The sequence below is a fragment of the Plectropomus leopardus genome, chromosome 15, assembly GCF_008729295.1.
Source record: "Plectropomus leopardus isolate mb chromosome 15, YSFRI_Pleo_2.0, whole genome shotgun sequence".
Taxonomy (NCBI): domain Eukaryota; kingdom Metazoa; phylum Chordata; class Actinopteri; order Perciformes; family Serranidae; genus Plectropomus; species Plectropomus leopardus.
Window position 1 is genome coordinate 25,452,516 of NC_056477.1, and position 17,559 is coordinate 25,470,074.

Here is a 17,559-nt window from a genome sequence, read left to right on the forward strand (position 1 = left end):
ACATCAGTCAGTTTGCATTATGTGTATAAAGGCTTACACGTACAGATCTGCAAACACCTGCAGGCTATACATGAATCAGTAAAGAGGTTTGTTTCTGTATTCTAGGAATATGAGGGTATCAAATAGTTCTGTTAAACACTCTGAGTAGGCTGGCAAATATGTAAAAGTCAACATGTGGAGCATTAACTTGCAAAATCAGAGCTGATGCTCCGACAATGGAATGAAAACTGTGGAACAGAATGTGTGAATATGTGTGTGTTTCTACCTGTGTGAGCTCGTGCAGCACACGCGTCAGCTCACTGGCATACGGGCACTGAGTGTAGTCCTCCTCAGCCCACCGCCCAGCGCGGTCGCAGCTCCGCCACGCCTTCTTCTCCTTCTGGCCGGAGGGGTGAGGAGCGCTGCCAGCGGGGTGGGGGGCAGAGCCAAAGGTGGCGGGAGCGCACGGCAGGAAGGCGAGGATGCCAGCTAAAGTTTTTGGCCACCTGCCACACGAGATATCAGCAATGGAGTGAGTTTAGCAATCTACAATCACTGCACCAGATGGCAATTTCATACTCCCTGTACTTAGGAAATTATTAATTTGCATATTTGATTTACAGCTAGCTCTAATTATTTTTGCAGAAGACTGCCAGATTCTAATAGTTGATTGTGAAACAATGCGTTGTCTTAGTGATGATTTCTGACTTAATTAACTTTGGCTGCTAACTTTATTAATCTACTGCATTGTCTTTCCACTCTGCGCGCAGTCAAACTAAACATTGTGTTTCTGGTTTAACGACAGAATGCACTAAAAGAAGAACGGCACCAATTTTCACATATCAAGATTAGTTCAGTTGTGATGGGGGGAGACTACTGCCTGTGAAAACAGTTGTATAATGCCAACCAACTCACCAGAATAAATGTTGGCAGTGCACATGAATATGTTTCAATTATACATTATTTTGTAGCGGAAATGTTGAAACTTAACATTTTTAACACCACTGTGGTTAACGTGTGGTTGGGTTTAGGCACAAAAACCAACTGCACTATGCAATGCTTTTAGTGGCACTATCCCCGCTGGAAACGCAGCGATGTCTCTGTAAAAAAACAACTACTTTCCCTGACACTATCTAGCTGGAAATGCAACAAGGACTTGGTGAAAACCAACTGCTCTTCGCGGCACTGTTCCTGCTAAAATAAATGCAGCGATGTCTCTGTAAAAACACCTGGAACTATCAAAGCAGGAAACATAGTGATGTCTGTAAAATACAACAACTTTCTTGGCATTAACCAGGGAGGAAACACAGCGATTTCTCAGTAAAGAAAACGACTGCTTTTTGTTGCTCTATCCAGCAGTAAATGTAGTGAATACTCAGTAAAACAACCATTTTTTTGTGGCACTTTCCTTAATAGAAACACAGTGATAGGATGCTTAAACCACCCACATTTGGTTGTTGAAAAGCCGCTGGAAACAGTGAAAAAAACGGTTTAGTTGATTGTCGGTCACAAACATTGCTCTGCAGTTTGGCAGGTGTCTCGCCTTAGCACCATGCCATCCACCATCCCTTCCACTTCCGTATGACAAAGTCAGCTCATATAATACGTTACTTTGGAAACTGATAAAATACATATGAAACATACAACTGTCATGTATACACGGTTTGCAGAAACCTACAATGCCAACGTTTTCTCCTGGTGACTGGGCTAATATTGAATTTTGTGTCTCTGAATTAGCTGTCTTAATTTTTGTGGTTATGCCTTTGATTTTTTTTACTTATTTATTTTTTAACATTATTTTTGGGGTCCTTATTTACCTTTATTTGATAAGAGATGCAGCAAAGGGCTGCAGGTTGGAGACGAACCAGCGGCCGATGGGATAAGGACACCACCTTTGTACATGAGGCTTCAGCTCTACCAGGTGAGCTACCGGGTGCCCCAAGATTAATATTTTTAACAGAAAGCTTTTGTAACAAACTAGAGGCATGGAGGGTGAAAGACTTGGGAACTTAGGAGGCAGTCATAAACGGCTGGGTCATACCAGGTCATAAATGTCAAGATATCTAAGCCTTTGCTGCTCAAAGTTGAACATCAACTCTTTCATTTGTCTCTCACAACTCCCGAATTTTATGAAAGTGCAACACTAAATTCCCACAGATGGAAAACAACAAAGAGAGATGTATATATGCAGAAGAAACCTGCCCATTCCCTCCTGAGGGAGAAATCCAGCCTAAAAGAGTAATTACAAGTGTTGTTCATATGGCCATGCAAAGTTCAGCAAGTCTCCTCTCAAGCAAGAAATGAGTCTTTGTCAATAATGTCGTCAAGAGCCAAGTCCATGAGCTGCTCTACTGACCAACCTGTGATAGGGGCTGGGGTGATTTTACGGGAAATGGGAATTTTTCATTTTCTGGGTAATGCCTGTTAGTGTTTCAATAAAATAAAGCTCGTTTGAGTGTAAAAAGTCAGCCAAACATTCAGAGTCCACGACTTTAGCCTCCATTTTCCAAGATAATAAAAACCCTCCAGGTTTTGTTTCTTGGCTCTCTTGCAGATTAGAGGTCTTATTTCTGTGCAGCCTGAGGAAAGAGTTGTTTGTGCACACACATACTGATCAATTTGTCTACAATCAGGGGAGAAAACATGCATCTTGTGTTTTGACACTTTCTCCTTAAGCAAACGTTTAAATCCTGCCGCACAAAAGTAGCTGAAGTAATGCTTAATATGTTAACACTTTTGACTTCAACTCAATGAAAATAAAGGAGCAGCGCACTCATGAGGCAGGTAATCTGTTAGAGACCTGCCATGCTGCCGCTCCCCACCCCCATCCTCATTTTTTTCTCCCCTGTCTCCATCCATGTTGTCGCAGCGGCAGCAGCTACTTAGTAATAAATGGCGTTAATTTCGCCCCCAACAAAATAGGGGGCTCATTTTCCAGCCCATTACTCCAATGCTCCGGCAGAAACAAAGCCTCGCTGCTCGCTGCACTGGAAGGGGGCTGTAAAGTACAGCGGCTACAAAGGAGCGTACACGACAGCAGCACGCCTGCGGGGGAGGAGAGGTGGAGCAAGAGAGTGTGTGTGTACAACCACAAGGTTTTAAGGTGGTCACAAGAAGTGGAGGACAGAAAAGAGGAGGATGGATGGAGGGCAGGAAGATGTGTGGTTTTTGTTCCCCTCTTTATGTGAAACTTGAGTCATGGGAACAACTGCTCCTGTTTTTTTATAGTCCTGCTGTAAAGCTGTGCTATACTGAGCCATAATGTTGGTGGGAGTTTTCATATCACATATCTAATTATTATTCAATATATGTCTGGGCTTCACTGCAGATATACTTAACTTGCTTTGCTTGGGGGCCACTTTGCAAAACAACAAGAGGCCAGGGGCCAGTCCCAGCAGCCCGATACATGTTTGTAGGATTTCAGGATATTTCTAGGATTTCATGGATTTAGGATGTTTCTAGTACTTACAACATTTCTCAGATTTTATGACATTTTGTAGATTTTAGCAGTTTTCTAGGATTTTAGGATGTTTTGAGGATTTCAGGACATTTCAAGGATTTTAGGAAATTTCTAGGATTTGTAGATTTAAGCAAGTTTCTAGCATTTTACAACATTTCTAGGATTTCAGAACTTTTCTAAGATTTTTGAATGTTTCTAGGATTTTAGGACATTTCTCGGTTTTAGCCAGATTTTGGGATTTTTGGAGATTTCAAGGATTTCATAACATTTCCAGGATTTTTTTTTAAATTTCTAGGATTTTAGCACATTTCCAGGACTCCAGGATATTTTTAGTATTTCAGGAAATGTCTAGGATTTACCATGTTTCTATGATTTAAGATATCCTGGTTTCAGGGGATCCTGCACTGGAACTTTCTTTTGTTAAATAAGCTCTATTTTGATGCTGTTATATGCACCCTGGCACCTTATGTATACTAAAAGTACAAAACCAAGGAAATTCCTTGGATTTTGCCAAGTTTGTAGGATTTTAGGATGCTTCTAGGACATCCTCTATTTTGATGCTGTTTCATACACCTGATGTATGCTAAAAGTACAAAAACCCGAAAAAAAATGTGGTTTCTGGAAAATAATTCCTAGTGTGAACCACTACACACTCATTTCTGGTCTTTGAGTTAATGAGCCACATCTGGTGCGAGGCAGACCAGGTGTGGCTGATTTCTTGACAGGTGGAACAGAAAGCAGCACGACAGCGGCAGGAAACAGACTTAAGTACCTCAACTGCACTGAACATGTAGAGATAATAGCAGAGAGCGAGCGCACTGATTACAGTATTAATTTTATACAGTAGACTGTGTGATTGGAACTGGTGACTTAAATTATAGTGAGGTTAAACTCTTGCCTTATTTTGCTGGAGACCTCCTGGTATCAGCTTTGAAAACCAGCTATTACTGTCCATTACCACTAATTACACAAAACTAGCTGGTAAATGAAAACTACACTTAGGATTCGGGGATGTTCTTATTTATAACATCCTATTTTTTTAACTTAAGGCAAGAAAATCATTGCAGTATAGGCGTATTTGATTTCTTTCTGAGTTAGATAGATTGATACCGATGTTTCTACCGATATGAAGCAGTTAGCAGATCACAAAGACTGGACACATGGGGAAACAGCTAGTCTATTTCTGTTCTCGGCTCACCAATTAATACATTGTATCTCCTTTCATTGATGTGTACAAAAAGGACATGTTACAGGTTGCACTCGACCCTTGCTTGATCATTTTTTAGTCACACTGATTCTAAAACACATTTTCAATTTCATACACTGCTGGAAAGAGTAAATCCTTAGCTTTCTGATGTATTGTTTAGTATTGTTTTTATACTCCAAATATTAAGCAAAATACATCACACCACATAATGACTGTTCTTGAGCCATGATTTTGAGAAAAAGGACTCCAAAGTTTGAAGAAGAGGGGCCAAAAGTAAAGCAAACCCATTTGTCTTCTAAACTGGGAGCACATGCTGTACTGCAGGGGCTCTCCCAGAGTGGAAAATACACAGAAAAGCTGGAGATGCTTTTATTTTGTAGCTAGAAAGTTGACAAAAACAAGCATACCCAACATCACAGTGCAGGTAAACGAGAAAAGAATGTTTTTTCGGTTGAACTTCACACGACAAAATTCACGACTTGGATTCAATGTTATTAAAAACCCTTTTGATTCTTTTGATCGATGAACACTTGCTTACTAAAGGAATATAGATAATCAAGAAAAAGGCGTCTTTATTTTGTTACAAAACCAGTAAATCTAAATGAATGATATATTGGTGCTCATGGTTTTTGTAAATTGGAATGACAGCTGAACTGTAGAGAATCTAACCGAGCTTACGATGTGTAGGACGTGCATTTTGACAAAAGTTTAACATGAAATTCAGATTTTGATGTTAAGCCTCTTAGAACTAGCTTCAGTGAGTCGCTGGTGGGGAGCTGATGGGTTTTAAAGTTTCAGTGCACCTGACCTGACCCGAGTGCTTTTTGCTTTTGTAAAGTATTTGCTCCTAGCTCTGCACAATTTCAAGCTTCAAAACTGTATTTATCATCTGAGCTTGGCAAAAACAGTTTCATGAGAGCAAAGCTTTTGTTAATTTAAAATAAAAACAAAACCCCAAATTGACCAAAAACCAAGAGCCGTTGACTGATTTTGACGGAGCATGCCACATTTCTTAGCAGGCTGCAGTGCTAAAAAAAAATAAACCCCCCTAAACCAGTTGTATAGTTTGGTTTTTGTACAAATTAAATAAGCGATATATTACATTAATGAGTGAACTTTAGAGGTGCTGGTAGGTGGATTTTTTGGACATGGGCAGGTTAGTTGTTTACCTCTGTTTACAGTCTGCTAAGCTGCCGGCAGCTTTATTTAATGTACACACATGAGAGTGCTATCAGTCTTTTCAACAAACACTTGCCAAGAAAGTCAATAAGTGTACTTCCCAAAAATGTCAAACTACTCCTTTAAGACCTCTTTGTTTCATGATGCTGGAGGTGTCAGTGTTTGGAATTGAACCGACGTGGTCGAGCGTCCATATGTGACCGCTGAGAGGTGACTCACCTGAAGTCCCCCTTGTTGTTGGTGACTCTCTCAGTGGGGCAGTACGGCGCTGATGTTTCCAGGACAACTATCTCCATTTCCTGAGAAGTGTTGCCACGGGAACTGGTCACCAGGCACTCCCAGATGCCAGCAATGCCCACGTCAATGTTGGAAAGGATGACCTCACTGGAGGAGGAGAACAGAGGCGTTTTCACTGAGAGTGTGAGAACTACGTGTCCGTGTGGTGTGTGTGTGTGTGTGTGTGTGTGTGTGTGTGTGTGTGTGTGTGTGTGTGAGTGTGTGTGTGTGCGCGCGCTTGTGTTTGTGTTAGTGGACTTCTTCCTATGAGCCTCAAATGTCCTTAAAAGGTTTGGACAAGGTGCTGGATTAGGATTTGGTCCTGGGTTTAGGGTTAACTGTAGACTGAGGATTATCTTTGTGTTTGGACTTAAATTTGGGGTGGTTTGGATTATTTTGTGGGGATAAGGCTAAGGATTAAAGTTAGTCATGCAGTGGGAGGGTTAAGGTTAGGGTGACATCTAAAGGATTCTGCAGTCAGTGGATGCTCCTCCTCGGGACGGGCCCACGGAAATGTGTGTGCATGTATGTGTGCGCCTCACAAAATCTAATCCATTTGAGAGACCCTCGTGCTTGTATGAGTATGCAGTGGCTTAAAATGTTGGCCGTGACTTAAGATGATCATTACTCACGCTTATCTTTCCTACTTTGTCACAGCGATTTCTATCTCAATGGAAAATGCCTGATTAAACAAAGGATGGTGAAACAGTGACAAAGAGCCAATGCAGGCCATTTGCCAAGGCGACTAATCTTGAGGATTTTACTCCTTGTGGAAAAAAAGGCGGAGATTGCTTAGCAACCAGCATTATCACCATGGAAATACTACCTCCTTCAGAAATGCCAACTGTTTAATTTCTACATACAATTCATTTGTAGTCAAATTTGCTTTATGTGCACTATTTTTGCCCCTAATGCCTATTTTCGTGATTCAATTAAGCTGCGTGTGTTGTTAATATAAGTCACAGTATACCCTCGCAATTCTGTATAAAGTTTTTAAATGCGACTTAGGGAACAATTATTCACAAACGAGAATGCACGACAGTTGACATTAAAAATTATAAGCGACACGCCGGACAAGAAAGTACAATCTCTCAGAGTAAAGATGATTAGTGGCTGAGCGGCTCGGATGTGGAGGAGCTGTAATCCCAGAAAACGATTCTCAGAGGATGGGAGAGAAATATTAGTCAGAAACATTAAATGCCTTCTTTTTGTCTGCTTCTCTCTCCGCCACCCGTTTCTCTCTCGGTATGTTTATTACTAGAACAACTATTTTCGGCCTGAGCCGGTCCCAGCATGCACAGGGGGGAAAGGCAGGAAAACACCCTGGCCCATTAGAAATAACACATAAACACAAATATTATAGTTTCAGATTCACCTGATCTCCATGTGTTTGGACTATTGCAAAGAACTGCAGAACCCAACCCATATGAATGTATGGAAGGGGGCCAATTACACAGATTTTTCAACAAGTGACCACCAAATTTTCAGGCAATTTTATGTAAAATACTGGAATAAAATTACAAGTCAGTCAGTGTTTTTTTCATCATAATGTTTTGATAAAAATCAATCACGTTTCATTTTGTCGTGTGTTTTTAGTCTCATTCTCCTCAGCACCAAATACAGTAGACTAACTTTTTTAATAAGAATATATTTTAATCAACATTGGCGCGTAAATTAAGTCCTTATAGGGGTCACAGTTGTGGAAATTGAATAACTAATGTAGCTGACCCTTTGCAACCTGAACATGGGAAGAGGGCAAGAAGCAAATTAACAAAAATGACCCCAATATTAATAAATTCTAAGAACATTACCTAAAAATAAGCACAAAAACAAAAGCAGAAATGGCTTAAATCAATTTCAAATAAATATTTTCTTCTGTTTTTCTGTTTGTCTGTTTGATTTTTTTGTCTGTTCTTTTCTTTTTTTCTCTGCTTATTTTCAGACCAATTTCTTTGCTGTTTGCATGACATTTCTTGTCCAGTTGCTCATTATGTTTTTACTGTGTTTTTGAAAGACACCATACAAATTTTTCTCCGGTTAAATGCTGCAAAACCGTGTCCGAATGCAATACAAGAAAATTGATGTCAGTCCAGGTGTTAAAGGTTTCAGCGGTCGCTGAGTTCCTAAATTACCTTGTGAATTTATGCCTGAGGTACCATAATAACACATACATATCGAAATTTCCCGAAATACAACAATCAGTTTTAAAGCCCTAATGTGATTGATTGATGAAGAATCTGATGTGTTTATATATGAAACAAAATATGAACGCCAACAAAAGAAATTAACACTTCATGAAGTCTGTCAGTCAAATGCTTTCAGTCTATACAAAGTAACAAAGAAGGTGTTGAATGTAATAGAGAGCTAACCTGTGTATACCTTAAAATCCCACCGCTGTCTGTTTTGTGAGAGAAGAGAAGCGGGAATCAAAGAATGCTGTTAACGTTGCGCGTACCGACTTTGCCGCAATGACTTTCTGTAGGCAAGTTATGAAAATGAATAAAATAAGTCCTGATTTCATCTTCTGTGTTCCACTAAAGCTGTCTTTTCTGAGTGCTTTTCTAAAAGGCCCCTAAATCAGATTTGAACGCTTGACTGAGATGACGACATTGTGAGCTAGAGAACAAATGTGTGTGTGTGTGTGTGTGTGTGTGTGTTTCAAGTGTGACTCTCTGTAAATGCATATGAGGCGTCTCGCATGTAAGTACATTGTAAGTTGTCTGAAAAGCACATCTGGGCATTTTAAGGTAGTTTAGAAGAGTTTTTGCAACAATCATTTAATATTTTGGACAGGAGCTTTCAAAAAAGTTTTGACACGCTGGAGGAATCTTACTGTAGGAATGAGTCACTCTCCAACTGTGATGATGTCCCTAAGTGTTACCTTTCTTTCACATGCTCATTCTGCCTCATACACACATTATCTCTCCCTCTTTCACTCACTTTCTCTCTCTCGGTCTCTATGTCCCCCTCCCTCTTTAAAACAACACCCTCCCTCTTCCACAGGACGCAACTTGAGTTTAAAGTGTGGATGGGCTTTAAATTGAAACCCTCTGGGCTCAGTCGAGCTATCAGCCTGCCTCTGCAGTGCAACAGTTACATAACAAACCACAATGAGGACATGTGCTGTCTGAAAACCTAATCTAAACTGATAATATACAGTAGATGACACATCGGACTCTATTAGACTCTATTTGCACAAGACTATTACATCCGGATGGCAGTAATTCATAGAATAACCCTGAAACTGATTTTCATTGTCACACAGGATAATGAAATTGGGATGAAAATACCAGTTTATGTCCTTGTAACAGATACTGTATATTTAGTCAAGATCTTTCACTTTGCTTATCGATTTAGCGGTGCGGAACTTGAGGGATTTGAGCATTCAAGATGTTCCTCTACAGACTCAACAAGATTGAAAACAAACAAAAAAAAGATCATTTGCAGAGGATTATTAGTGGAAATCTGTTTTCATCAAAACAAATGTTTCTATAAACGGTGCTCGGGTGGCGATTGATAGAGCTATAACCCCGCTAGGGATTACAATAGCTCCAGCAAAGCCCAGCCGACAAATTGCCAGACATTTGATATCCAGAATTGCATCTGATTTCCGGTATCTGGCTGGTGTTTCTCTTATTCTCCACATCATCTGGTCTAAAATCGCTAACATTTTTCATCGTAACCTTCTATAAACTGTAATCAAATGAATGACTTGATGCTGCTCACAATAAACGCTGCACATTTTACTTAAAAGTGTCACGTGGTGTTCTCTCATTATTAAACAAAAGTTCAGTGTTATTGGCCTCAGTGGATTTTGTGTATCAGTGATGATGACCAACAAGCTGAATGCATCTTCTTTCTATTACTTTTCTACAAAACTTGGAATCCTTGTTTACACCCATATGTCCTTGCAATCAGTCATCTTCTTTCCTTTGCTGGTGCTTTGTTGCACCCTAAATCACCGCCACCTGCAGATCAGTGGAATAGTCTGTAACTATTGGCAGTGACAATGCAAGTGAGTGTCTATCTTCATGGGAGTGCATGGGCTGCAGCTTATCCCAGCTGTCATTGGGCGAGATGCGGGGTACACCCTGGACAGGAGTATTACAGGGATGACACATAGAGACGGCCACTCACCTACACCTTCACACATTTGGACAATTTCAAGTCACCAAAATCTAATCTGCATGTCTTTTAATTGCGGGATGTAGCCAAAGAACCCGGAGAAAATGCACGCTAACATGCAAACCCCACACACACTCCCTCTTGCTGTGAGACAACGGTGCTAAGACCGAATCCTGCCAAAGCTGGGACACACTCAGGAAAAAAACAACAAAAAACAGGAATAGGATCCACTCATAGAAAAACCAGAAATGAACAAAAACTCTACTTCTGAGTACACTATTCTAAATGGTAAATGGACTGCACATATACAGCACTTCTCTAGTCTTTTGACCACTCAGTGCTTTTACTCTACATGTCACATTCACCCATTCACACACTGGTGGCAGAGGCTACTGTACATAGTGCCACCTGCTGCACTGTGACCATTCACACGCACTCCGACGACGCAGCATTGGGAATTATTTGGGGTTCATTGTGTTGTATCTTTGACATGATGCCCGGGGGAGCCGGGGATCTGCTGACCTTCCAATTAGAGGGCGACCCGCTCTACCTCTGAGTCACAGCCATATATTCTAGCTTTACATCGATAACACAGCCTCAAACTACAAATGCTTCAGAATTAAATGACCTCGTCGGTTTTCCAGAAACTAGTGAAAATAAGCAGGTGAGGGTAGACATCGAGAGACATGTTTAGACCAGCGGGGACAGACCACCTGAGACATGCTACAGTAATAAGCTCCTGCAGTGTTTTGTTTACTCCCGGCAGTGCTGTTAGTGTTGTTAGACGGGGGTGCTAGGGTTAATATAAAAAGGCCTCATGGCTCATATATCCTGTCACAAAAGATTGAACTTTATGTGTGAGCATTTACTGCAGTATAGTATTTATCTGTGTTGCTTGTTTTTAAAGACATACGCTGTGTCATTTTTTTTTGTTGATTTTTTTTATATTTTCTCTTTAACTTACCTGTTGGACCAAAGTTTTATCAAAGTTAAGTGTTATCTGTTTTTGCATGTCTGCCTTCTGACTGCTCTTGTGAGTATTCAATATTATCATCTTTTTTGACTTAAAGGAATTGTAGTGTTTTGTTTTGTTAGTTGAACTTTTGAATCATCTCCAGCATATGATACATGAAATAGATTTTTCAACTTCCCACATATGCACATCGTTGGTGGGATACTTCTAAAATATATTCCACTACAGATAACTGGTTACATGGCCTAAAAATGTGATCTGTGAGCTAATTTCAGATGCTGGATGTGGGCATACATTTAAATGGCACACTTGTTAATGAACTCTGACTTCACTCCAAGCTAACAAAGTTTCCCAGGTGTGTCGAAAAGGTTCTGGGATTAATACCAACGTTAAATTAAAGCACAAATGTTTGTATTCAAAAGCATCTGGTGAATGTTTACATAATAATTGATGAATGGAACAATGGGTGACCTTGTATAATACATAAAGTAAAACAGATTAATGTGAATTTGTATGGATGATGATGATGATGATGATGATGATGATGATGATGGTGTGCTTGGCATGTGTATTGCAACAGTATTATTACATGCATGCAGGCGTGTGTGACAGAGCTGCTGCACTTGTCCTCTCTAACCATGACTAGTCTGCAGAGGGGACAGTTACATCATCGCTGAACATGGGCCAACTGTCTGAATGCTGGGAAATACACAGGGAAATACCCCCCCAACCCAACACACACACACACACACAAACACATTGCCCACCACTCCTCTCCCTTTGCTCCTCCCTCCCTGTCTCCCACCGCCTGCCTCCCAAACAAGAACTTCACTAGTGAAGGCAAAATCTGCTGCAGCCTGATCCCAAACGTCCCCGCTGAACTGCTGCACCCAGACAAAACAAGGAGAGCGGAGGAAACCATCCAACAGCCGGTCCAGTTTACAGAAAAAAAAAAGGTCATCCTCACATAACAAACATATGAAGAAATGGCTCCGGTATGTGAAAAGCAGTAGGGCAGGGGCACACATAAACCATACACAAAGCACTGACCTACATCCACACTAACACTGCGCCATTGTGGAGCAGCTCCCCGAGGACTCATTAGGAACATTTATGCTTGCACGCTGATATTTAACAATTTGTTTACATAATGTTGCTTAGGGGACTGTAAACTTTCAATCTGTCCCCTCTACCCGACAAATGTTCCAAAGCTGGGGCATTTTCATGCAAAGCTTGCTCGGTGGTGAATTTGTGCTTCATCACAGCTTGTGAGACAACATGGATAGCTTTTCTGCGCTGTTTATTTTTGTACGTTCTCTACTACTTTTTGTTGATATCTTTGTATTGTTTTTTTTGCCTTCTTCCTTTTCTTTTGTTTTTCACGGCTTTCTTTTACAAATTTATGCTGTTTGATTTTTGCTGTCGAAGCACAGTGCAGGAACTGTGGAGCATGCGCAGAACGCCTACACTAGTTCAGGTCCAGTTCAGGTATAAATATAAAAGAGTAAGAACTACATGATCTAGGTGTGTCACTCCGACTTCAAGTAATTCGACTTGTTATGATTTCAGTTGGACTCACATGACGTGTTTTAAAAGTCCAGTTTTAGTCGCACTAACACAAAAATTCCACTTTTGATAACGTCATGTAAATAATAGATCTTCTCTGTAATGCCTTTGGGATTAAAGTATGCAGTAAACTCACTATCGCTGCGTCGGAGAATGCACCTTATTGTTTCCCTGATAATGATAATTACAACAAATCCATGCGTAAAATGGCAGGAGAGCTAATTAATATTAGCCGCTAGCAGCCGTGGTGGCAACTAACAGCTGATAGATGTTGCACTGAGTTCCTTTATGATGCATTCAAACTCTATTCAGTGAAAAATGAGTATTACGTGAAGATAATTCTGATGTTTTCATGATGTGTTCAAATGTCTTCTTGCACAATGCAGTTTTTGGTGAGAAAATAAAATAATAAAAGCTATTTGAAAGAATAATTTGTTGATGCTTTCACAACATAAATTCCGTATCAAAAAGGGAACTATGGTATATTTTGAACAGTTAAAGTAGGGATACACAATTGGATTGGATTTTTTGCCAATATCCGATATAAAACAACTCATCTGGCCAGTAACCGATACCAATATCAATATATACATACACTTTCCCCCCACAATTTATGTGATCATCAAGTCTCTTCTGTAGTGGAATTAACATCATATTATGCACACTCTGATCATGATGACCAACCGTCAGATGGAGACATAAAATACAATGCTTTTCAATATCTGTATTATTCATTCTTTGTGCGTAATAAGAAAAAAACTTCAACTAAGGGTTGATGTTTTGTACATCTTCACTTTGTCAATAAAAAAATATACTGGTTTGTGATATTGGAAAAACTCATCATGTTGATTTTGATATTTCATTTTAAAGCCAACTTCTGCCAAACCGATGGCATGGCGATATTATTGTGCAACCCTATTAAAAAGGATTATGGGGGAGTTTTTTTAATGATAAAGATATAAAGGGTTATTTTGAAGTTTGCTTGATTGAAATTGTGTTTATTTAAAAATAGTGTAATGAAGGACTTAATTACTTTGAAACAGTTCAGTTATTTTTTTATAATGTCAATTTATTTGTTTGCCTTTCCCTAAAGGGGGAACAAATAAAGAAAATCGACACTGGTATCAGCTATCGAGGATATAATGCAGACTGTGAATCATCATGTTGCTTTATCCTTTTCAAACCACATTCAGTGTAAAAAAAGAGCTTTTTTTGAGTTTATTGACATAAACAGGTGAGCAGTAAAGTAATAAACCCAGAAATCAAAATTTTCTATATGTGGTCATTATTTCACTTAGTCTCCTAAGAACCAAAAAAGCTTGTAAACAGAGTAAATTCAAGATGGAAAATGAGGGAAAAATAATAAGTGCAACAGAATTGGGGATTTAATGACAGCACATTGACAGTGGAGAGAAATGTAAGAGAGAGGTAAATTTGAAGAAATAATGTTTGTAAGCAGAAGCAGAGACTTTTATAGAAAAAGAAAGAAGAAAACAGAAAGAGCTTTGAGGAGAACACCAGCAGAGACAGCAGGAAAGAGGCAGAGAGATACATTTTCCTTTTTTTCCTTTGCCCTCAGTAATATTTCCGAACCAGGTTCTTCATTTTGTGCAAGATTAGCCTGATTAAAAATGGAGAGGATTAAGTAAGATACATCCAAAGTGTCTGCCGTAGCTAGCTACAGGGCTCTAAAATGTTTGATTAATGAAACATGAATCACAGGCTGGTCCCACTGCTGCCGCTAGCATCGCTAATACTTGGAGTTTGGCTTGACACCATTACTCAGCAGGAGTCTGGCCCACATCGCAGAACCACCGGGCCTCATGGGGCCTGGTTCTTTGCCGCTGCTCACTGTGAGCAATGTAAACGGATCAGCTTATCGGCCCACCTGCGCCAGTGAATAAGAGGCTATAATGACACGGCACAGAGTGAGAGTGGGAGGGAGCTGAAAGATACAATAATAAAACACAAAAACTACAAAAAAACCCCACAAAGCATATTTCATAACATGATGCCCGTTTGAGTGAGCGTGTGATGTTTTGAATGTCTACGCTGGCCGTTTGCCCGATGCAGCCCAAAGCGGGATAAGCAGAATTTAGCTGAGAAAACAGCCGCAAAACATTTTGGGTTCACCTTCAAAGAGGTCACTTCACTGAGGCTTTGGCATCTCCGCTCGCATTGCTGCAACACTGTGCGACAAATCCAGACGAGGGCTTTAAGCCACACGCTAAATCCTGTGTATTCAGTCTTTCCCCTCTGATGGGGCATGCAGGGCAAGGCTGACTGACTCAGAGGACATTTATCCAAGGTGAACGACATGAACATGGGCCGTAATGACTAATATATTGTCCGCCGTGGCTAAACGAGCACTGACAGCGTCTGGCATGTCAGAGGTCAGAGCATTAGTTAAGTTTTTTTTGTTTTTTTTTTTATCTTAACGAGTGCCGGACCAGTGAAATCACAGGAGTTTAATGTCCCCCACACGTCTCTCTCAACGCTGCAATTTCAGATTGAGCTCAGGGCGAAGGGTGAAGTTCAGCCCAGTCACGGCAGATTGTTTTTGTTGGATCCAGCTCTGTTACACACTCATCAGTTATGGAAATGATGTCTGCTCCTCGCAGGTTTTCTGCAGGAGGGAGACATTTTTGGTGCCAAGAGCAACATGACCCGAATGGGTTCCACTTGGGGGGAGAGAATTGCATTATTTGTGCATACAAAAGGAGAGCGGTGGGTAATTGCGAGCGGAGCCCTAATCAGAATGTGAGCAATGAGAAATTCATCATGTCCGTCGGGACACCGAGCTGGAAAAGTAGAGTCAAAATTCTGGGAGACTCATTTTTGAATGGGGGGAGAGACGGGGACCTGTAGAGTCTGTGCTGATGGGGCTGAAGGAGCAGACAGCTGGAACAGGAGCCCACAGACGTCACCAGTCAGTACACAGAAAACACAGAGGGTCAGTTACATAAGGAGTCCTTATAATGATCAACAATGAGGATTCATCTTCTCTCTGATGGACTTTTGAGTGTGAAAACAGTAATTTCAGGCGTAAATCTCAGTCTACTGTTGCTGTAATTGCTGTTGAAAATGGTATCAATACATAAAGCATCATTTAAAGGATCAATATTCAATAATTTTGTTTGTGAAAGTCTCTGCTTTGATTTCACCCCATGCTACAATGTGTTTGACTCCAACACTGAAGGTACCAGTCAGAGATTATTGAGATCTCTACATGCCTTTATTAACGGCAGCTTTAACATGGCGTGAAACGCTGCAATATGTATAGTCAACTAAACCTTAACTCAGGAAAGTATCTTTTACAGTGTTATATTATTCAAAACGTGTATTATATTAATTAAGTTGTTATGTAATGCCATTTAGGTTATATTAATGCTGCTTAGACCTATGAGCAGGTGTTGTTGTAGAGAGTGGTGGAGATAGGCAGTGTTTGCCTCTAGGTGTGACTCATCACATGCATCATATTTACTAAGCTGATTATGTTTTTATGTACAATTTAAATCTGTGAATAACTAGCTAATAAAGCTGTCAAATAAAACGGCAATTAAAAAGTGCAATATTTGTCTTTGAAGTGCAATATTTGTCTTTAAAATGCAATTAGGCTATTAAGTATAAAGTTGCATAAAGTTGAAAAAAATCAAGAAAATAAGAATTGTTCTTAAAGGGGGCCTTTTAAACATTTCACTCCTATGGCCTAAGAGCAAAAATATGAGTAAACATCAACAACTCTCTCCAAAATCCCCAAAATAGAGTGCTAAAATTCAAATTTTTGATGTCATAGGGTATAAAGTCTGGAGCTGCTCCACAGACTGATTGGTGAAAGCTGTTCTCGATGACATTGAGAGCAGCCAGAGGAAAGTTCTGAGTATTTAAGAACTTTTTATGTTTAACAACCGAGGAACACCACAATAGAAAGAAGCTCATTTGGGTATACAAGAGAAAAAAGTTATTCTGTGGGTCCACAAAATCAGGCTCCCAGCCATTGTCTGTGGAGCAGCTCCTGGCTTTAATACCCAATGAGGGTACAAGTTTGAGACTCACTTCTCTGGTTTCTAGCTTTGAGAGAGAGTAGCTCATATTCACATACAGTATATTGCTTGAACTTTCCAAGGCCGTGGGATGAACATATTGAGATTCTACATTTAGGTAGTGTTCCTCTTTAAGTATAGTACTTCAGTCTCACCGCTGTTGATAATGGCAAGCAATGACTAGAGAATGACACAGTATTACATTGACCCTTATTGATTAATGCCTCAATAAAAAGTCCATGCCAAGAAACATCACTGCTGAGACACTGAAAGCTCACTAAAAGTTCTCTCTCTTCGCTGTAATCCAATTATTCAAGGCAGCGCTTTCACCACAGGGATCACTGAGAATGTCAAACAGAGAGCTGGTACATAATGAAAAGAAAAAAATATTGATATTTGTAGCATTTTTTTTAGTCAGGGGAATGGTACACCTTCCCAGAAATGGAGCGGAAAAGTAGCTGGCATTCTTGTTGCCAAATAAACCACACAACAAGAGGCGTCCTGGCCCTGTTGACACAGGGATACATATTTCTGTCAGCACTCCATCAATATTTATGTTAGAGTGGCCGAGTAAGAGCAGGCAGCAGTTAAACTAATCAACAGCAATGTGCTCCTGCATCTGAGCCCTGTTGCCACAGCATTACGTCAAATGCACTTACTGTAACACACACACACACACACACACACACGCGCGCGTGCCGCAGACCACCTAGAAAACAAAGACAGGAAGGGGATGGAGGCTTGCGGCAAT

General features: G+C 40.3%; 1 protein-coding gene across 2 annotated transcripts in view; it reads right to left on the bottom strand.

Annotated features, from left to right (window-relative positions):
- Positions 1-17,559, bottom strand: part of LOC121954402 (adhesion G protein-coupled receptor A3) — a 216,533-nt gene that overhangs the window by 146,447 nt on the left and 52,527 nt on the right. Inside the window, exons 8-9 of one of the 2 annotated variants that reach the window (XM_042501884.1) lie at positions 6,045-6,209; positions 266-485 (exon numbers count right to left, since the gene is read on the bottom strand). In XM_042501884.1, the coding sequence (XP_042357818.1) occupies positions 266-485; positions 6,045-6,209 (385 nt within the window). The remainder of the gene's footprint in view (positions 1-265; positions 486-6,044; positions 6,210-17,559) is intronic. The other variant, XM_042501885.1, reaches the window with a different exon arrangement.